This window comes from Colius striatus, chromosome 1, assembly GCF_028858725.1.
Source record: "Colius striatus isolate bColStr4 chromosome 1, bColStr4.1.hap1, whole genome shotgun sequence".
Classification (NCBI taxonomy): domain Eukaryota; kingdom Metazoa; phylum Chordata; class Aves; order Coliiformes; family Coliidae; genus Colius; species Colius striatus.
In genome coordinates, this window is record NC_084759.1 from 23,015,100 (window position 1) to 23,037,681 (window position 22,582).

At 39.3% G+C, this 22,582-nt stretch overlaps 1 protein-coding gene across 1 annotated transcript in view; it reads left to right on the forward strand.

Moving 5' to 3' along the window:
• The window catches only part of KL (klotho), a 49,178-nt gene that overhangs the window by 14,294 nt on the left and 12,302 nt on the right, over positions 1–22,582 (forward strand). Inside the window, exon 2 of the mRNA XM_061993695.1 lies at positions 20,082–20,592. Within this exon, the coding sequence (XP_061849679.1) occupies positions 20,082–20,592 (511 nt within the window). The remainder of the gene's footprint in view (positions 1–20,081; positions 20,593–22,582) is intronic.

Here is a 22,582-nt window from a genome sequence, read left to right on the forward strand (position 1 = left end):
ACTTAGTCTTTCAGTAGTTGGCTTTTCAGTAACCATTATAAAATGTTTGGCAGCATTCCCAGTGATCCCAGAGGGAAGAGCAGCTAGAAGTTGTTCTCCAGCTCTGAGCCAGCTGTCCACTGGGCTGACCAGGGTTGTAGCTGTATGTACTTTGGCTCTGCACCACAACTAGCAAGTGAAGACGTGGACTAAGCTGTCCTTGGCTGCCTGCAAGTCTTCGGTGTAGAGCTGCAGGATCTGAAGTGGTGGGCCACTCAGGAATTTCTCTCAGGAATTTATTGAACCTCATTTCAATGTAATTAATACAATGGGTATTTACTGACTATGGTAAGGAGAAAATTTTAAATGAGCATTAAATTTTACCGCCCCCATTATTTTGAAATAAATCACAAAATATCCTTCAGTCTCCTAAGGAAAAGTAAGGAAAGACATACAGCCATCAGGTAGTGGGGAAGAAGACAGGATTTTAAAAGTTGTACTTCCAGAACTGTTTAATGCTTTTTTTCTTGGCTTTGAAAAAGGGTGATCGCGTTGAACACTGGGATTCATAGACCAAAAAGGTTAATGGGGGTGAGGTTTAGATGAATGTCAATAACTACAGGTGCAGTGGACACCGAACCAATGTGAATTTACAGTATCAAAGTCAAACCAGACTTTACAAAATAAATTTGTATTTTCAGTAAGGCACTTGAAATAGTGTTGCATGGACAATTACTGTTTCAATTTGGGAGGAAGGAAATTTTCAGCTGTAGCTAGGAAACTGCTAAATCAAGTATCACAGTAAGTTGTACTGAAAGTAGAAGCATCAGGCTCAAGGGCAGTTCCTAGCTGAACTTTTTAATATATTTTAACTCTGTGCTTTGGCACTGACTAGGATTGCACTAATTAGAGCATGAGCTAAACTTGAGGAAGCAGTGCCAGTGCAAAGGATAATCATTGTAACAATAACAAACAGAAAGGCTCAGATTTTTTTTCTGTGAGATGAGAACTTGCTGATCACAGCATGACCGTTAGATGCCAATATAATCCAGCTGTGACAAAGACACATTTGTTTCTGGTCTGTATCAGGTGATGTTTCCAGCAGAGATGAGGAATTATCTTACTAGAATGTGGCTTATTTAGCTGAGCAGGAACACTGGGAAGAGGATATACTTGCTGTCTATAAATAGATGAAAGGTAGAAATAAGTGAAGGAAAATAACTCTCTGAGTCCAGTTTTTGTGTAAGTTTTCCTGTAAGAACCAAAGTGTTCAGACTGTACACAAATAAATTTAAGATTAAAATCAGGAGGAAAAAAAAGGAAGCCGTCAGTGAAATGTGATTCTGTAGTAGTCGTCTTCCAGAGAGAATAGTATGAACAAAATACCTAGTCAACATTAAAGTGAGTCTGGATCAGGTTATAAACAGGATTGCATCATATGTATGTCCATAGCAGCAGAGGGTTGAACTTGGTGCCCTTGAGGCTCTTCTTAATTTTATGATCTAGTTTTCCTAATATCTGGCAGACAGTAGATACAGGATCATAAAGATGGTAATGATTCTTTTTTTCAGTAAGGTATTTTTTGCATTTCTGTGAAAATCCTCTGAAGCCAGAATTATTCTTGCACAGCAGTATGACTCATCATTGTCTTCTACAATGTTGTGTCATTTAACAAAGCATTTCCAGAACCTTGCTCAGAATTTTCATGCTTTTATGGGAAATTCTTTATTGGGTCCCCAGTGAAAACACAGCAGCTGATTAGGCCTGATCATGCAGGAACTTTGAGAGGTTCACAATTAGCAGGACTAACTCCTTTTCTACAGTAGATGAGGCTCATTCTCATTTTTCTACTGCAGCATCCCTGAAAGAAGGGATTATGGAGGCAGCACTATCAGAGTAGCAATAAATCTCTCTTACTTTATATGCCTATTAAGTATATTTAATTAAGCTGTGCTAAACTATACACTTTAAATTAGAAAGGACTAATTCAAGACTTAAAGAGTGTGTTCATCTCACTTTACCTTAGATGTTTGCATTGTACACGCATCTGAACTAGTTAGATTACGCTCCCTGTGGAGTGTAATCAGTGGAGAGACTTAAGGCAGGATAATTTTGAACAGTTTTACCCATCTATATCAGGGTAAGATAGCTTGCAATCTAGAATTTCCTGTTTCTCTCCATGGTGTGTGAGAAAAAAAACAAACCAAAGTGGAGCAAGCAGTTCAGTCCTTTTTACATAAGTGGGTAATGAACTTTGGGGTTTTATTGCCATAGGAAGTTCTGGAAGCAGGTTGTAGCATCAGACTCAAAAAGATACTAAAGAAAATAGATGGGAATATACTCCCTAGTATCCCCAGCGGAAAATGTCTGGGAAGTAGCAGGCTAGATCTCACAAAGTAACTGCCCTCACTTGCTCTCTTAAAATAGCACTTTGTACTGTTGGTATCAGACATGGTACTGAGCTTGATGGACTATTGATCTGACCCAGCAGAGTGTCTGTCCCCATATTATGATATGTGCCCAATGAGTGGCTTATTTGGTAGTAAACATCTGATGCATCCAGTGCTCTTGATTCTCAATCATATCCTAATACTCTGGAAATATTTTCTTTCAAAATACATATATAAAATCCCTGCTGTTTCTTCAGTATTTGTTTCCAACATTTTCACTTTCTTGCATCTCACCAGTATGAGAAAAGTGGGGTTTTATTGCTACAGATGCAGCCCTACTTTCCCTCCAAGTGCTCATTTCTAGAGATTTTTTCTTCCCAATAAGACAGTAGTACGTGTCTCATGTAGAGTATCTTAGCTCTTCTATAGGAGTGCTTATGTACAAAAGAGCTGCCAGCAATAAAAGTTCTGTTAATACAATGCAATGCAATGTCTTCTCCTTTTTTCCCTCCTGTCTTCCTCCCTTCATCTCAGCTAAATGCCTCTCTCTTCAAGCCCTTCACACCCTGTTGACCCTTCAGGCCAACAAATTGTTTTTCATCGATGTTTTGGCAACTAGTTAATTACTGACCTGCCAGCTGCTCTGCTTCCTGTAGCATCAATTACTGAACAATGATTCCGTGTACTTCTTAATATCTAAAGTATTATTCTGATTTAATGTATCCTGTCTTAAATATTTTTTTTCAATATCCTTTGTGCTACATACTTGTTGAAAGTTGTATTGGCATAGCTATGGCTCAAGAAAACCTTTTGCTTTAGGACAAAATGGCTATATAGCTCTCTCTACCTTATGCACCGTATGGTATCTCTCAAAATGAAAGCTTATTTTCTTGTTTGATTTTGATTAAAAAAAAAGCTTTTCATGCTTTTGTAGCATTAGGCTGTTTAAGTGTTCATCTACAATAGTATTACAGTACAAATCAATGGACGTGTTTGCCACATGAATCTCTTAATTGCCTCCATTTGGTGTACTCTGGTTCATAGCCTGAAGTGGTTTTGGAGTACCCAGCTGGATTGGTTTTGGATGAAGGTAACCTGATAACTGCTTGGTAGGAGCACACCTGGTGTAATCCAGCTGGTAATCAACTTCTGATCCATGGGTTATTGTAGATCCTGGGTCCTCACCTCTGCTGTTTGCTAAAGTATATGTAGGTAACTGCAAGATAACCAGCTACATATTATAATTATATTAAGCACAGGGGTACTCTTAATCTCTTTTCCATCTAACAAGCCCAGAATATATGTAAACCATCTGGTTTGTACTGGTCTAAAAATCAAAGGCAGTATTTTTAAAACAAGTCAGTCTCTGAATTTATTGCTCTTCCTGTCTTCCTGTATTTAAACCTGAGATGTCTCTGATCAGTCTGTTGTCTAGGAGTAACAACCACTGAGCTAGTTTGCAAAAACCTCTGTGCCTGTGAGAGTGTTTTGATGGATGTCTTCATGAAAATCTGTTGAAAGTTTTTGCTATACCCATATAGCTCTTTAGTCTGTTACTTAGAAATGAGACACCTCTCCAAAGTCTTTATTTTGAACTGCCCTCCTTTAAAACAGGCAAGATTTAAATGTTAATACATTTCTCACTATTAGATATTGACCTAATTATCATAATTGCACGTGGCTCCCTGACAACTGCTAATGTCCCTGGTAACTGCAGGCAGAGCAGTGTTACTTTTTGGCATACATATAGTTGGACTTAGGAGGATGAAATGATGCCAGTACAGGAAATAAGTGAACTTGCATTTCTGTTGTACATTTTGATCTTAGACTGTATTTTCTTCCAGAATAAATTTACTTTAAATTATTGAAAGCATCATTGTTCTTTGATATTGGATATTTGCATATTACAGCGTACTGTCAGAATTTCCAAAGACATCATTATACAGAAACAAACACCAATCTCAGACAAATTGCTTAAAAAGTGTATCTGAAGCTGTGAGTTAACTGTTTTGTTAACTTCTCTTTCTGTATCTATATATAAAATGGTCAAGGACAAAACAAGTTTTTAACTATATCTGGAAACAGTAGGTAAAAGCAAAGGTGGATCTACAGCTATTTCATTTTATATATTTGTAGTCCAATGATGACTCTCATTCATGTATATAAGTGTCTTGACCTCACTGGCTTCATATTTTGTCCTGGAGCAATTAAAAGTTTAGCACTGCACTTTGAAATAGTAGGAAGAAGGTAAATTCTGTCAGTTTCCCTTTCTGCCAGTCCCTTTAACTCGGAGAGTAGTTTTTTTAGAGACTTCATTCTGTAGCAGTGTTAGCCAAACTGAAAATAATCCTGTGTAGGTTTGTTATATAAAGAAATCCTCATGTCAAAGTTACCTTCTCTTTTTCAAAAGACAATTGTCTTGTCTCCAAAAGACTGGTAAAGAGCTGGTTAAGGAAACCTGAAATATATGAAGTTGTTCTTCTAAAAAATCACGTGTTTGGTGCCCAGAAGTGCGCATTATACTGTGAGAGTAAAGTCTGGATCTAACTGTGCTACGTGTGTTTAAAATTTGACCAATTGACACAATATTTATATATACCTCAGTCTGTTAATATGATGCTAATTCTGGTCAGAAAGTGTCTAGTACTGTGGTGGTCAGAGCACAGAAGCCGAAACAATGACTGCTGAAAGAAGAGTAGTTAATTATAGTCTTTGCAACTGTATTTATTGATCAACACATGACCTTTTCGTTGTGGCTTAGGCTAAACAAATACCTTGATAAGACTCTTCTTTTGCTGTGTCTGTTTTTTTAAGTTTTCATTTTATTTATATAAGGATTGGATAAAAGCTTCTTTATGTCTTTTACTGTGATTTCTTTCCTTGATTGCTAAGCCTGGGATTGCGATACATTGATGTAATAAACCCCTCTATCCTATATTGCATCATATAAAAATAGAGGATATACTTCCAGAAAGGAACGACTATAGCTGGTATTTTTATATCAAGTTTATTACTATGTAGCTTCCTAGCTACTATATTAAAACGTTTATTCGATATTATGTCAGCCAAACTAGGTGGATTCCTTGCATGCCAACAGGTGGAATCCAGTTTAATTTGTACAATATGAAGATTGTGTTTATAAAGTAAGGATTAGATATTCCATTTTAAATGGTTTTTGTTTGACAGAGTTTTCTGTTCCACAGTATTCCAACTTTTAGCTCTAATGGTGCTTTTTATTATGTTTGCCAACTACAAGAATAAAGCAGGCAAACTTTTATTTGTATGCTTTTGAGTTAATACTCATCTCTGTAGTAGAGCAATTTTATATCTACCATTAAACATGCATTTAGAAACAGACATAAAGGGACTTATTCATACCTCAAAAGTGTATTTTCATGGTTTCAGCATGCTTTGGATGAGGTTCTAAATGTGTTTCCCAAATCAAAGGAGATATAAATTGAATCCAGTTTAATCGGTGACTGCAGTATAGCAAAAAACTTGCAGAAAAGACTGAGTAAACACACATGAATCATCCTTGTCCCTGAAGAAATGCAAGATTCAATTTTTTTTCCAGTGCAAAATTGCATGCCTCAATTTGTCACTCTGTTCAGTCTACTGACTGAAGTCATCACTCTGTTATTTTAGTCTTTAAAAGTGTGGTACCCCGAAAGTTTCTCTTTCCTCAATGAATCTTATTTCCCCCATCTCTCCCTGCACTGGAATTTATTTCTCCTCTTCTGTGTTCTGATTTGAACAGCTGAACTTCATCTGTACTCTGCCTTGGTGAGGCCCCCTCTGGAGTCCTGTGTCCAGTTCTGGGCTCACCAGCTCAAGAGGGACAGAGAACTTCTGGAAAGAGTCCAGTGCAGGGCCACCAAGGTGATCAGGGGACTGGAGCATCTTCCTATGAGGAAAGGCTGTGGGAACTGGGGCTGTTTAGTCTAGAAAAGAGAAGACTGGAGGGGAATCTTATTAGTATTTACAAGTATCTAAATGGTGGGTATCAGGAGGTTGGGACATCCCTTTTTTCTATTGTATCTAGCAACAGGACAAGGGATAATGGATAAAAGCTGGAACACAAAAAGTTCCATTTAAACATAACAAAAAACTATTTTACTATGAGGATGAGGGAGCCCTGGCACAGGCTGCCAAGTGAGGTTGTAGAGTCTACTTCCTTGGAGGTCTTCAAAACCTGCTTGGACATGTTCCTATGCAACCTGATCTATGTTGACCTGCTTCTGCAGGGGAGTTGGACTAGATGATCTCTAAAAGATCCCTTCCAACCCCTACCATTCCATGATCCTGTGATTCTTGGTGGCTGCTGAGGAGTCTGGTGGTTCCTCAGAATAATGGTGTCTGATCAAAGTCTGCCTCCTCTAGTGACTATATCCCCACTGATGGGATGTGCCTCTGCTGAGGAACTTAATTGCTTGTGCAGTTTCCCAGATCTTTTTTTTGTAGCCTAATATCATAGAAGCAATACATTACGGAAGAATTACAGCTAGTAATAGCCATTTTATTAATTGAAACTTGTCATTTTGTGTTATAGATCCCTGTGCTATTGCAAAGATCGGCAGACAGCTGAGGCATCAAGACCACTAGGTTATGAATCATTCAGTTCTACTTGCCTTAACCATCTGCATGGTCCTGCGATTCACTGTGTCAGCCTTTCAGGGGCTGTTGCTGGTGTAAAATTTTGGAAGTGAAAAAGTCTAGCTTAGATCCTCTTGGTTTCCCTGTGTCTTGGCAGGATTTTGATACAGTCTAATATATTCTTCCACAGTATGTGTCCTTCTCACAGTCATACTTATGCAATCGCAAGGCTAACCTCTTTAGAAGGTAGCCACTAGAGTTAAAAGAAGCCACTGGGACTAGAGAAATTGCAGATAGAAAGCAAGCATGTACCATCCAAGAAGTCTAGAGTATCCTGCCTTGCTTCCATCTACCAGTCCAAAAGACACAGGTTTCCCAAAAGTCTTTGTGTTGTGTGTGCCCATGCAGATGATTTGATAGTCTGCAACATCCCAAATAGTACTGGATACCCGTGTTTAAGCAACTGAATCTTATGTCACAGGTGGATATTAACACTTCTAACATCTAATACTATGTGTCAGGATCTGGAGCTGCTTTCTGCTCCCTAGGGGTAGGATTACATTGCTTGAGCATCAATACTTGCTGCCATTCATGTTGTGGAATGCCCATGACGTTTGTACTGGCTTACAGGTTTGACACAAGATTCATAGATGACCCATACTCTGTAGTAGCACGTTTAGGTTAGACATTAGTGTTGGGATTCAGTTGCCTAGTATTTCTGTAATACTATTTGGATAGGACCACACGACCACAGAGCTGTCTTTAAGCAAAAGTAGAGGAAAACTGAAGAAGTGAGACAACAGTTCCCTCCTTCCCTGGTGTTTGAGCAGTTTTCTGTATAAAACAGAGTCATGATCACCCAAAGCAGATCCCAGTCAGTGATAAATGCTATGTCAAGATAAAATCCACATGCATCCTGTAGCTTGGTACTAGCAATAACAATACTCTATTTACTAGGCTGTAATCCCCAGGAGCTATCACTCCTGCATCTAGCAATGATGTTGTGAATCTTCCTACATTTTTTATGGATCAGAACCAAACAGTGTTTCTTCTTGGAGCTGTTAGCTCTTTCTTGCCTTGCACAACCTCATTGTAACATGTACAGATCTGGGGGTAGTCCACAATTCCTTCTTCTAGGGTATAGCTATTCCTCAACTTGCTCAGCACTATACTGTTCTATTTCTTGCATATTCTGAAGCATAAAAATCTGAGTAGGATTACAGCTACAGGATGTACAGCCAAGTTAAAAATTCCTACAGCTGAAGGGGACCACACAAGAGGGATTTCCATCAAGAATGACACTCTGCCTTCTCTATTGTAGTTGTTTGTGAGTAATTTGTTTGTTGTTGCGACACACTCTAATCGCTGCTTTTGTTGCTTGTTTTACAACTAACTTGACTTCAGATGTTGTAGCTGAATGCTTTGTTATCTGCAACAATCATGCAAAAACAACTCCAAAAGTTACTGGATTACAGTTAACTTAGTATACAGTTTCAGTGATTTTTTCAACTTGAGCATTACTTGCAAAGGCATGTAATTGAAATCACACCCTTCAATCAGTTCTAATACACGTGCACGAACCAGAATGTTTCATGCAGGTTATGCACAGCAAGGTAGTTCGTGGTGATTGTTGTATATTGGGTATGCATGCAAACACAGCTGGATCTCAGATAAACAGTTGCAGACTGATTAGAAAAAGAAGGAAGAGTTCTATATTCACATCTGGTCAAATTATAATCTAAACAGTTATCTGAAAACTGGTATCCTGCTTATCCTGATTAGCTGCTTTTTGCATCCATCTAGAGGACTGTCTGGAACTTTTAATCTTGTTCTGTAGGCCATTGTCATGGATGCACAGCTCCAATCTCAGAATGATTAAATTTAATAGCCAAATTTGTAGCAGAGTAAACTCAGGTCATCATGTGAGTGACTGAGATGGGTTTTGGCAAGAACAATCCAAATATTTGATTTTTAAAAGAATCTTTGTAGAGATTACCTCAAGTAAATCCTCTTAATTCTGGGTTGCATTTGCCTGTATTATTGCACAGTGCTCTGATCCAATAGTTCTGTTTCAACCTGGCTTAATTATGCTTGGTTTTGCCCCATGTGCAAACACCAGAGTCCTGTTACATGCTGTTGTCTGACACCTGAAGTTTTTGTAGTCATCAGACCTCACAGCTGTTGTTATTTTTGTTTTGACCCTCGTTTATTTGGGGCTGCTATGTTATATTACCTGTGAGAGCTTTTAATATACTGGTTGCATGTATACTGACTAAATTTGTAATTTGTTTACCAACTGTGTAGGACCAAATGCCTCCATATTACGCATTGTTACCCTCCACTGGTGGAGACTTCTTCCAGTGTGTTTGCTATTGCTCCCCAGTGCTGCTCTTTCTCACAGAGGAACTCACCATGGGAAAAGCTATCCACCAACAATACCTTCTGAAGATGTTTGGTGGATAGCACCCAGTCAAGCCACCACTACTATGATGTTCTCATACCTCTGTCATTACCTTATAGAGATGTACCTGGGCACTGCAGCATTTACTATTTTGTTTTGCGATTGGTAAAGACCTATCAGTTCATATTTGCAACCATGAAGCTGGTATCTTTGGGTACTGGAAAGAGAGAGGGTCTAGTTTATGTAGTAGAAACATTTAATGTAGCACACATTAAATAATTCTATACCAGTTGCTTAATGTCTTCTGGAGGAAGACCTGTTCATCCATTGACTTAAAAATATGCTCCCAAAGTTCTGGCTTGTGCTTACTCAAATCTTTTAGTTTTGTGTGAGTTTGGCTGTAGGTTAATACATATCAGTTCAATAAATTACATTGATTTGATCAGCCTCTGATAATTTTTCTCATGTTTGGATGATACAAATATTGCATAAACCCGGAATACAGTGAAATCTTTGGGTAGTAGTTGCATGTTGTGTGATTTTGCTGCCATGTACATATAGGGGACAATTCTTTCCAGCCTTACCCTGGTAACAAGATCACAAAGACAGCACATGCTACATTTGTTATGCCAATCTCTGGCATTTTTGCTATGACAGATGTAGTTTATGGTATAACAATTCATGGCTCAAAAATCAGCCATTGCGCAGTAAATCCTGCTCTCTCCTTTTATGATAGGCCAGATTGGAGCATCAGAAATGCCTGATCTTCATGCAATTATTTGTTGCTCCAGTAAGCTTTTCTCTGTGATTTGGGGATATTTTTACTGCTTCTGTGACTGATGGTCAGGACTCATAAACACTCTGTAATGAATAGCCCTTCAATCTAATTTCTTTTGGAACTATAGTTAGGGAAGAGCCACTTCCTATTCATCTCTAGGTGAACTTCTGGAGCTCTTAGAGTAGAGCATTTATGTACCTCAGGAATAATTTCTAACTGCCAGTCTGTCAACCTTTCCCACTCTACAAACATGGATTTGCCAAATGCAGTATCGGTTAATATTGTTGAAATTGTGATATGACAGGGATTTCTTCCTGACTTTCTGCAGGGACACCATCAGTATTAAGTTACATAGGGAATATTCTAGCACATCTCCAGGAGCAGATACATGTTTTATTTGGGTCAATTTGTTTGTAATCTACTGGTGTGCCCAGGGTAACATTCAGGATTGGTTATTAACACCAGAGCATAGGTGCTTTAAATGCAGGGATAGTGGTAATAAGTAACCTGGGTTCTACATTCTGTAACTTTCACCCCAAATTGCAGGTTGTCTTCAACATCTTTCCAAGCTGGGATTTTGGCTTAGCTAGTTAGAATAGGCCCAACAAGCTGAAATCTTCTTGTTGCTTCCTCGTTCATCAGATGCATGTACTAATGATGGGCTTTAGTCTTATTTGTGTTTACCTCTATGTCTTGCTAAGAAAATTTTTGTTTCTAACACACTATTTCATTGACCTTCTCTGATTGTTTAGCTTCTGCCAGCTGCTCTGAGACGTTCCAAAACAATTCTTTTCATGTGCTTCCATTAAACCATCAGAATTAAATTCTTTCTACCTGCCAGCAATGTGCCCTCGTGGCCAAGAAGGCCAATGGCAGCCTGGGATGCATCAAGAAGAGTGTGGCCAGCAGGTCTAGGGAGGTTCTTCTCCCTCTCTGCTCTATCCTGGTGAGGCCTCATCTGGAGTCCTGTGTCCAGTTCTGGGCTTCTCAGCTCAAGAGGGACAGAGAACTTCTGGAGAGAGTCCAGTGCAGGGCCAAGATGATCAGGGGACTGGAGCATCTTCCTTATGAGGAAGGGTTGTGGGATCTGGGACTGTTCAGCCTGGAGAAGAGGAGACTGAAGGGGGATCCTCATTAATACTTAGAAGTATTTGAAAGGTGTATGTCAAGGGGGTGGGGCAACCTGGAACACAAAAAGTTCCACTTAAGTATAATAAAAAACTACTGTGAGGGAGCCGTGGCACAGGCTGCCCAGAGGGGTTGTGGAGTTGACCTGCTTCTGCAGAGGAGTTGGACTAGATGATCTCTAAAGGTCCCTTCCAACCCCTACCATTCTATGACTCTATGATTCTGTGATTCTATGATTCTGTGATTCTAGGAAAGACTTCTTTACTGTTCAGGTGAGGGAGTCCTGGCACAGGCTTCCCAGGGAGGTTGTGGAGTCTCCTTCGAAGATTTTCAAAACTAGCCTGGACGTGTTCCTGAGTGACCTGGTCTAGGTGGACTTGCTTTGTCAGAGGAGTTGGACCATTCTATGATTCTGTGTGTAAAACACCTGGGTTAGCAATCATAATTCCACAATGTGTAGAACAGGCATTTCCAAGTGATATGTTTCAAGGATGAGTACGCACAGACAGATATTTTTCTTCCCTGTGTACATCTACCAGAAAATCAGGTAATGCATCAAACAGAAACATGCTTGCATTAGTCACCTCTTCCACAATTTCCATCCTTAAAGGTACTGGAAATGTTTGCCTTTTACATCTTTATTTATTTTCGTTCTGTATTTAACCAAAAATAGTTTGTTCTTTTTAAAACTGATGTCATTAAGGAATGTGTATGTTACTGTGTCTATCCTCACTATGACTTTTGAGAACAACAGATTCTGTCTGTCTTCTGTTTTGGCTTCTGCCTTAGTTAGTTCTGAGTTATAGGGCTTTTGGCTTCTGAAGCTCTATTCTGTAGTTTGAGGTGGTCCTCACCTCCTGTTTTTTTTCTTCTCCATCCAGTTTGTACAAACCTTGAAACCAAAGGTTTGGAGCCAAGATGGTTGCCTTCACCTCACCAGTACTATTACCAATACTGTCTTTTCCAGTTTTTAACATCAGTTTACTCTCAGTGTTCTGCTGGGACATTTCTAAATCAGTTTTTTATAGTCTACATATATATTTGGTGTATCGGTTTTATATGCCTTTTTTTGCTCACTACTGATTCTAGCAGTGTGTCACTTGCCAACCAGAACATAGCTTAGAATCCATTAAAGTTCAGTTTGCTTTTTGGGCTAATGATGTATTCAGTTGCCACAATCATTACCATCGTTCCTGTTAAGGGTTCCTACAAGGTTATCGTGTTTTTTTCATCCTCCTTGTTCAGCACATTTGTCTGATGATTATCAGCTCTTGCAAAGTGGAGCTATTGTCTTGGTTTGTGCTGTTTTCTACAGCATGTGCAGTTCTGTGTGCTTGCTTTTGTGGATTATAACTAAGTTCTTCATGTCTTTTTCCCTGGTATCTTTTTTTGATGGTATCTTGTGTACTTTAATGTGTCAGCATGATTGGAGCCTAGACTGTTCTCCAAGAGGTTCATGCTTTGGTAGAGGGCTTTGTAAGTCAGTCTCAGTTCTGGAGCTTTTATGTGTTTGCTCCAGCATGCCCAAAACAATTTTGATAGCAATGATTCTATCTTTGTCTTCCTCTAAATACTGCCTGAGCATTGTGTCCCAGATTCTAGCCAGTCAAATCTTTTATCGGGGACTGTTTTAGCTCCCTTCAGTACCACAAGATTGTCTCTCAGCTTTAAATCACTCAAACTGTTCCGTACTTTCATCTTCTTTTTGTACTCTCTTTAAGAATCTCTCGTATCTTTAATATTCACATGGGTCACAACATTCCTTGAACTATTTTTGTGCAGTTCCGTAATTAATCTTTTCTGTCAGAGGTAACGGAAAATGATTAAACACATCAAGTGTCTCAGAAGCACTTGTTGTCAGAAATAAAGCTATTTTTATCTCGTCTCCCATCGCTTCTCAAAGTCAAATGCTGCGTAGTTCTTTTCCAGATGACCTTTATATTTTAAGAGACTATTATATCTCGGGAGACTTCAAACTGCTTTCCCAGCCTACTTGTCTCTTGGTGCTTTAGTTTATTTGGATTGGATGTCAACTCCAGGGGCTCTGCCAGCCTGCCTCTGTGGTGAGTGAAGGGGAATAGGCACTTTTCATCTCACGTCTGAGCATTAAAAATGGCTTGGGTGAATTGTGGCCTAGAAGCTTGTCCTTCTGCTGTGCATGTGACTCGCTCAGATGCAGGAGAAGACACAAATTAGGTGAGATGAGTCACCCTCAAAAGTGCATGGCTGTGTTTGCACAGCCTCTCATGGTGATGATGGGATTTGCAGAGTGCATTGCACAGTTGGGCTGCCTTCTCTCTGGCTGCCACCCACAGGGTACCTGCTGAGCGAGTGGCCTTTCGAGGCAAGGTGAGGCTGAGAGGCTTAACTCAGGGGTGGTGCCATAACATCCAGGTTTTCTGTACTTCAAAGGAGAGCTTTCCTACAGCAGTCACCTGACACAATGAAATCAAGTGGGGTTTTGGTTTCCTGCTGTCATGTTGTGGTCACTGTGTGTCTGCTGTGTATCTATCGGTGATAATGTTCACTTATGCTTACGCATGCAGTATGTGAAAGTGCAAGCTTGCCCAGACTTTGGTCTGCTATAAAATTCAATAATCCAAATCTCAGAATAACTTAACTGCTTCCTTATCTTTCAGTTGGTAGGTTGGTTGCATTTTTTGGGTTTTTCCCCCTTCTGATAATATTTTTTGAGTACCTGCAATGCATCTTGATGCCTATCTCCTTATTCTTGTGCTAGCACAGCTCCTCTGGTTTGCCTGTGATGAGGAGAAATGTTATTTTAGCTAGTTGCTGTACCTTCAGACAAATATTTAATGACATCTTTGGTGCTTTTTCTGTAGAGGCATCATACCAAACAGAGGCATTGTTCTGGAGTCAGTACACTACTCTACAACTTAAGATACCAAGTTTAATTTTTCTCCTTCGGTTCATGTTGTGATATTTATTTTATTGAATTGGTCATCTGTGGTGATGTTGGCCAGCAGGCTCTAAAAAGAAAACTAGAAAAACACATATTTGTGGAGGAATTATAGAGGGAAAATGAAGATAATACATGACTAACATGCCATCTATATAGTAAAAGCCTGTGTGTTATACATGAAGATATTTTCTCACTGATTCTGAAATATGGCACAAACCTTAAGCAATTTCTACATACCTGTATCTGTTACTCAGTGTTCAGAATGTCATTTACTTGTTAAAGAGAATGTTTGCCCAAAGTAAACCTTCTTGACTTTAGTTCTGAGGGTGAAACGTCACACAAAATGTGAGATGCTTTGTTGTAGCTTTTGATTAAAATACTTGGTTTTGATGATATGAAGGGAAAAAAAACCTCGTTATATTTTCCCATTCTCAGTAGAAGGCACATTCTGACTAATCATATCCTAGACTTTCCCATATCATTCAAATAATTATATCTATTTCAGAAGGGCTTTTGATGTAGGACTGAATAATGACATTTTTGGTGGAGGTACATTGGATGAATTTCTAGTCATCACAAAGCCTTTGCGCATCTTTTCCAACTAACTCTTCTCTTTGTATTTCTAAATGAGTTTCAGTAACACTCTCCTATTCAGTTTCATTAACATGAAATGGAGGTCAGCCTTACCTCCATCCCTGGAAAGATGATGGAATGACTTATCCTGGGTGCTCTCTCCACAAGAAGGACAAGAAGGTCATTAGGAGCAGTCAACATGGCTTTACCAAGGAGAAGTCACGTTTGACCAACCTACTAGCTTTTTATGAAGACATAACCAGGTGGATATATCGTGGTAGTGCAGTGGATGTGGTTTATCTGGATTTCAATTGGGCATTTAACACAGTCTCTCGCAGCATCTGGTATTATTAGTGGTTCAGAAGACACACAAAATTGCAAAAACTTATTCTAGGTGAATGAACACAAATTATGGAATCACGATGTTCTCAATTACAAGTCTTGATTTGTCCTTGTGAAGGTTATGCATTGTGATAGATGTAAGTACTGAGAACTTGCAGAATGACACATATCAGTGCTGGACTCAGGAAGGTCTTAATGGTTTTGGTCAGGAATTTAGAGGAGTGGTCAGGCATACAAATGTTTGTATATTACTTAATTCACTCAACTTAATGATTCTTGGACCATATAGACCTGTCTTGCAATAGAGTAGGGTATGACTGTGTGAGATTGTGAAGCCTGTTTGCCTGTGTCAAATTATTTCTATTATCACTGCAGGAATGTAAACTTTATAGGACTATCCCATGCTATGGCATTGCAGGGGGCTTTTCTGCCTTGGAATTATGTATGACACTTCATCAAGGCTCGATTTTGTCATTACTGTGATTCACACAGAGGTGTCTTTAAGACTAATCAAATACGACCAAAATCAGTTTCACCAGCTGGGTATAGGTAAAGCATAGTCCAGATAGGTATATTGGGTGGGAAAGTCAGGGGAAGAAGAATGTATCCACTTAAAAGTGAGACTCGTGTCACCTGAAACATGAGTGAAGTACAGCCATACAAATGGGCTTAGCTAGGGACAAGCTGCATCTTCAGACTTGTTTTCGTTTCATGATGATACAAGACTTCATTATTTTCTTTGTGATTAAACATTTTAAGGGTAAGGCAAATGCTGTTAAAAAGCTTTCCTGACAGTCTGTCCTGAAGAATAGACAGTAGTAAGCACAGAGAGCAGCCATCCTCATCCTCAGCTTTTCCAATAGTAGTTTAGCTCAAGTCTCAGCAGGTTCAAGAATGTGGGGTAGTATCCCTCCAAAAGATGTCAGTCAAGTGTTTGGTGTCTAACAATATGTACTGCTCTCTGAATGCAGGTAATAATGACAAGACTGAGTTTAAGCCCAGGCAGCAGCCAAGCATCACACAGCCACTCACTCACTCCTGCCCTGCACCTCCCCGTGGTGAGGGGAGTCAGAAAAGTACACAAAACTCCTAGGTTGAATTACGAACAATATAATAACTAATTGAAAATATAAAAATAGTAATTGAGAAAAACAGAACCCAAGAAAGGACTAGTGATGCACAATGCAGTTGCTCACCACCCACTGATGCCCAAGCAGCAATCCGCCCCTCACCACCAACTCCCCCCAGCTGATATACTGGGCATGACATCCTATGATATGGAGTAATCCTGTGGCTAGTTCAGGTCAGTTGTCCTGGCTGTGATCCCTCCCAGCTTCTTGTGCAGCCCCAGCCTACTCTCTGGCTGAATCTGAGTCATTTGAGCTATCCTATGATACTTTGCCTGGCCTACAGTTGCTGTGCCAGCACACGAGGGTCTCCCATTGGGTTCTGAATCATGTCTGCCATTTTCATTCAGGTAAGGCATCTCAAAAAGCTCTAGACATCTACATTAAATACTGCCACTAATTCATACAGTTACTAGGACCTGGGTAGTGGTCCTGCCCAGCGTGACAATACAGCTGCTCTACTGTACTGGGAATTACTCATTGACTCCATAAAGCAGGCTGACTTGAAGTGAGATCCCCTCAGCTGGGTATAGGTAATGCCATGGGAGACTTCCCAGGCGATTTAGGACATCTACAACTTAGGCCTGTGTTGTTCTGGAGTGACTTCTGGATGCCTGTGTTCAGGCTGCTGAGTGGAGCCTGAGGCCTCCATTGCCTTTAGTGGGAGCTTGAGCATTTAGATCACCTGTGGACAGCATAATATAAGATGTCTTCATCTCAAAATGAGTCTCACCATAGGAGCTGTATTCATTTCCCTGAATTCAGCCTAGAATTAAGCCTGGAATACTCTGAAGTCTCTAAAACTACATTAGACACCTAATTTTAGGCAAATTAATTCTGTCCCAGATTTCCATAGAGAGACTGCCCTGTCACTGGCTTCTTCCAGCTTTGTCTATGCCGCTTTGAACTACTTTATTAATCTGTGTCCACAGAGCCTGGAGACTTTGATGCACTATTTTCTATGTTTAGCTGTTTTTTAATGGAGAGAATATAATTCCAGTTCATGCACACTCTAGAGGGCTGACAGTTAAGTGGTCTTCTTCTTGCTTGCTTTCATCTGTCTGTAGAACATGTCTTGTTTAAACTGAGTAATAGGTTTTGTCTGTCATCACTGGAGAGAGATGGACTCCCAGAGAGTCACCCTGCATATCTTAGACAACAGTCTTCTCATTTTCTGTAGAGTCAGACGAGGTGACTTACTGAAAAAGTAAGAGTGTGATAGTCTCATGTTGCTGCACGGCATGTTTTTTCACTGCAATGACAAATAGCACCCCCTTATCTGTGAGGAGGGATAAGCTGTGGGATTCCCATCTTTCTTTCTTCATGGTAGAATCAAAGCTACTAAAATACTGGAAGATCTCTCTCCACTGATAGGAATAAAGAGGGATGAGAGTTATGGGGCAAGTCCTCCACAGTCCTTGAGGTGCTCTGTGGGTGTTCAGCATACTTGCAAATGCAGATGACAGAGATGAAGTTGTGTGTTTGAGAGTGTGCAGGGTGGTATCTTAACATTTGAGACAGGAAACCTGGAGATGAGTCAGGTCCAACAGAGGAAGAATATATGGCACCTTTATGAGGGAAAATTTGGGTGTGTGAATTTGAGTTACAAGTGGTGGCATATTTCTTCCCAACTATATTTCAAAAATCACATTTGAAGTGTTGGGTGTGTAGCATTTTGGTCATGATGCATAGTGTCTTTTGTTCTTTCACCAGCATAATGGAGTTTCAGTATGAGGTGAAATTAAGCCTCTGCTTAGGTCAGCTCTCATTTTTGACAGGAGACTTTGAACTCGTTACTATATTTAGTTTCTCACTAGCATCAAAATCATTACTACAGACAGATGGTAGGCCTGCATCTCATTTATTTGAGCTATTGATGTATCTATTACAAATGAGAGCATGTACATTGCAGTTGGCAACCGAGAGTGTGATTCAGATACATGCACATAGGTGGGAACTGTGATTAAGAGTTTCCAAGATTGTTCTCTTTGGGTTTTGATGACCACTCTAAAAGGGCATGGGTCTAGTCTCCTGTAGAGCCAGTGTGAGATCTGCACAGATGTTTTATATACCCCATGATGACTCACAGGCAGCAGGTTTCTGTATGGGGGCAGATGAACCGAGCCTTGGTTATTGATCTTACCTTTAGTTGTCCTTCACTTCCAGTTGGTTTTCTCCCAGCAGTGAGAATTAAAATGCTTCAAGAACTGTGGAATGATAGAATTAATTATTTTCCTGGTTAATTAACAATGTCTGTGTCAAAAATGATTAATAATCTTAATTGCTTCATGTTCCTAGTAATGCTGACAACTGGAAATCATTGTGGTTCAAAACTTGAATGGTAAGAATGTATCAAAAGGAAACAGTGAACAGCAGCTATCAATAAAACAATGGTAAAAATTGCCAACATACCAACTGCATGGAGTGGAATTATAAGGATTTATGTATGGCTTGCATTCCATGGAGGGCTAAAAATGTGTGTGACGTTTTGATTAATAACCTGTCATATATTCATCACACCTGTGTCTTTGTGTGGCAAGGATGGAGGTTCATGTCATCATGGCACACATGAACAAATACTGATAAGTCTCAAAATGCAAATGTAAGCTGGGAACAGTTATTAGGTAGGGTTTGAATAATGATTAAATATCATATTTTTTACCTTTTTGTCAATGATCTACTAATTTCTACTAGTATGTAGATGTTAAAAAGATGGGATGTTGATTCATAGAGCAGTCAAAATGCCTTGATAAGCTAGGATCAAAGAAAATATATGTTTTAGATGGTGAGGGCTCTGGAGATATCGTAGTTTAGATAAGCAGATGCTCACAGTGTAATGTTATGGCCTCATAAGCAGATATAGTGTATTAAATTGTCTCTGATTTTACTGCTGGCAAGACTACCACTGGCATATTATGTCCAATTCTGCTTCTGCAGTTTAAGACAGATGATGACAAATTGGAAGAGAATCAGAGGAAAGCAGTGAGAATGGTTAGAGAGCTTGAAGCTATGCCCGAAGATAATGCAAGGCTCCAGGAACTTAATCTATTTAGCTTTCAAAGGAACATCAAGAGACTGTTTCAACAGACTCTGAAAGATCACAGGAAAGAAATTTAGTAGAAAAAATGTCCTCATGCTAATAGGTAAAACTGTTACAAGACAAGTGGTTGAAAGTTGATGCTAGAGGTAAATAACCTGTTTTAATAAATTTTTCAGGAGCTCTGGTAAATTGTTTTTCACCAGACTTTTTAAAATCTGGTTTGGTAGTTTTTCCTATACTGTATGTTCTGGTTCAGCGACAAGTAAGTTCAAGGGTGTTTCCTTGAATTGTATTGACTGAGAGATCTGGATGGTTCTTAAAAACAGACTTTCCTCCTTTATATACCTGTGACTCTACAGATAAAGTGATATTCCTATAATGAAAACATACTTTGCAACAGGTTTAGTTGAATGCATTTTCATTTTTTGGTGAATATTGGAGTTATGTCTGGACTGAATAATAAAAGTGAATAAAGGTGTCTAGCTAATACTGTGCTCAGTGCCTGGAACAGTATCTCATGGAAAACTGAGATCCTGTTTTCCCTAACCAACAAGCAATGTTTATATATGTTTATATATGTTTATATATGTTTATATATGTTTATATAGTTTATATATGGTATTGATATGGTATTAAAGAAAAGTTAATTTAGGAGATGTAAACTGTTGATGAATGAATAAGGCCGAGCCCTCAAATACCATGTTTATGTGGTTTCACTATGTGGTGCTGGACATCAGTACTTGAGACTAGTTGTGTTATTTAAAATGGAATTTCATGTGCATTAATTGCAGTCTTTCTTTTCAACAGGCCCATGCTAAAGTCTGGCATCTCTACAATGACCATTTTCGTCCAACTCAAAAAGGAAAAGTGTCCATTGCCCTAAGCTCCCACTGGATAAAACCTCAACATATGACTGAAAAAAACATAAAAGAGTGTCAAAAATCTCTTGATTTTGTGCTTGGCTGGTTTGCTAAGCCCATATTTATTGATGGTGACTATCCAGAGAGCATGAGGAGCAACCTCTCATCTCTATTGCCCCAATTCAGTGAAGCTGAGAAGAAGTATATCAAGGGAACAGCAGACTTTTTTGCTCTCTCTTTTGGAGCTACCCTGAGTTTCCAGCTCTTAGACTCCCACATGAAATTCCAGCAGTTGGAATCAATAAGCCTGAGGCAGCTCCTTTACTGGATAAACGCTGAATATAACAACCCTCAAATATTTATTGTGGAGAACAGCTGGTTTGTTTCTGGTAGCACCAAGAGAGATGATGCCAAATATATTTACTATCTCAAGAAGTTCATTATGGAGACTTTAAAAGGTAGGACTGAGGTTGAAGTAATATGTGCTTGACAAAATCAAAATGCAAAATGACCATCACAGACATGTTAAAGAACCAGGCTGAAAACTAATTTTAGTCTTTAACATCTTGGAACTTATGAAATGAGACTTCAAATCCTTTTCTTGGGTTTATTCTTTTCAGCTCTTAAGACCCATAATAGCTGCAGATAGGATTTGTTGAGCTTGATGCTGCTGTGTTTGAAGTCAGTAGGAAAATTTCTACCGTCTTTAGTGGGAGGAAGTACAAAATATATGTGAACTATACTCTCAATAGACTTAGGGAGATTTACTGTGTTATTTATTAATAGTTGTTTTCCACATCTTACGTGTATGAATGTATATGGACAAACCATTAGAATATGTACATGAGAAGGTAAATTCAACACTATAGGAGTCCCTCTGAAAAAAACATAAGAATACCTTTTTAAATGGAACATTGGAAGCTTTTCATTCTGCATCTCATTGTTGCCCTTGCACAAATTTTAAATCGATACAGCTCTGGACATCAGTCACAATAATCTGAATTTACATGAATTGAGGAAGAACTGAATGTTTGAGGTTATGTATTCTAAATTATTTAATTTATTAACCTATTTATTTCAAGCAGGAAGTGAAATACACTCTCTTGTGTGAGATTTTTTTTCTATTTCCCATTTCTTGTGGTAAGAGATATTTTCAGTCCTAGTAATCACCAATGAATTGTTGGAGTTCCCATTTCCACTTTCACGATGTTCTAATTTCTTAGTTTAAAAGTTAATAATTGATTTACTTATCTACAGAATACTGTCCTGATTTTAAAAACAGCATTATTGTAGCTGTTCAGACAAGATAGCCACTGTGTTACATTGCCATTTTCATACAGGAGATGAGAAAAAATGGCTTTCATATTATTCTCAGAACTCATGAAAATGCAGAGGATTCCCACATTTGTTTGATCTGCTATTCTAGAAATCTAATTATTGTAAATAACTTCAACAGTTAATAAGTACATGAGCCAGTGCATCCAAAATGGCAAGAATGGAATGAAAAAAAGTTGCCAACTCTCGTAAGTACAGTATTACTAGCTTGCATGAAGTAAAATGAAAAGCTCAGTCTTAATGAAGGGGTCATATTCCTGTTAACCATAGAATCATAGAATAGTACAGGTTGGAAGGGACCTTTAGAGATCATCTAGTCCAACCCCCCTGCAGAAGCAGGGTCACCTAAATCAGGTCGCATAGAAACATGTCCAGGCGGGTCTTGAAGACCTCCAAGGAAGGAGACTCCACAACCCCTCTGGGCAGCCTGAACAGTGAAATCATTTTTTCCTATGTTTAAGTGGAACTTTTTGTGCTCCAGCTTCATCCCATTACCCCTTGTCCTGTTGCTAGCTACTATAGAAAAAAGGGATGCCCCAACCTCCTGACACCCACCCTTTAGATATTTATAAATGTTAATAAGATCTCCCCTCAGTCTCCTCTTCTCCAGACTAAACAGCCCCAGTTCCTGCAGCCTTTCCTCGTATGAAAGATGTTCCAGTCTCCTGATCATCTTGGTGGCCCTGCACTGGACTCTCTCCAGAAGTTCCCTGTCCCTCTTGAGCTGAGGAGCCCAGAACTGGACACAGGACTCCAGATGAGGCCTCAGCAGGGGAGAGTAGAGAGGAAGCAGAACCTCCCTTGACCTGCTGGCCACACTCTTCTTGATGCATCCCAGAATGTCATTGGCCTTCTTGGCCATGAGAGCACATTGCTGGCTCATATTTAGCTTATTATCAATCAGGAGTCCCAGGTGTCTCTCTGCAGAGCTGCTCTTCAGCAGTTCAACCCCCAGCCAGTTTGTAAATTATTGGACTTACATACTTGGATCTGCCTTTTAATCACAGCTGACCAGAAACAACAATTTACAGAGTTTCTTTCCTTTTTATGTGCCACTTAGTAAATAATAACAGCAACTGTTACTGTTATTGATCTTTCCCTTTTTTTTCTGAT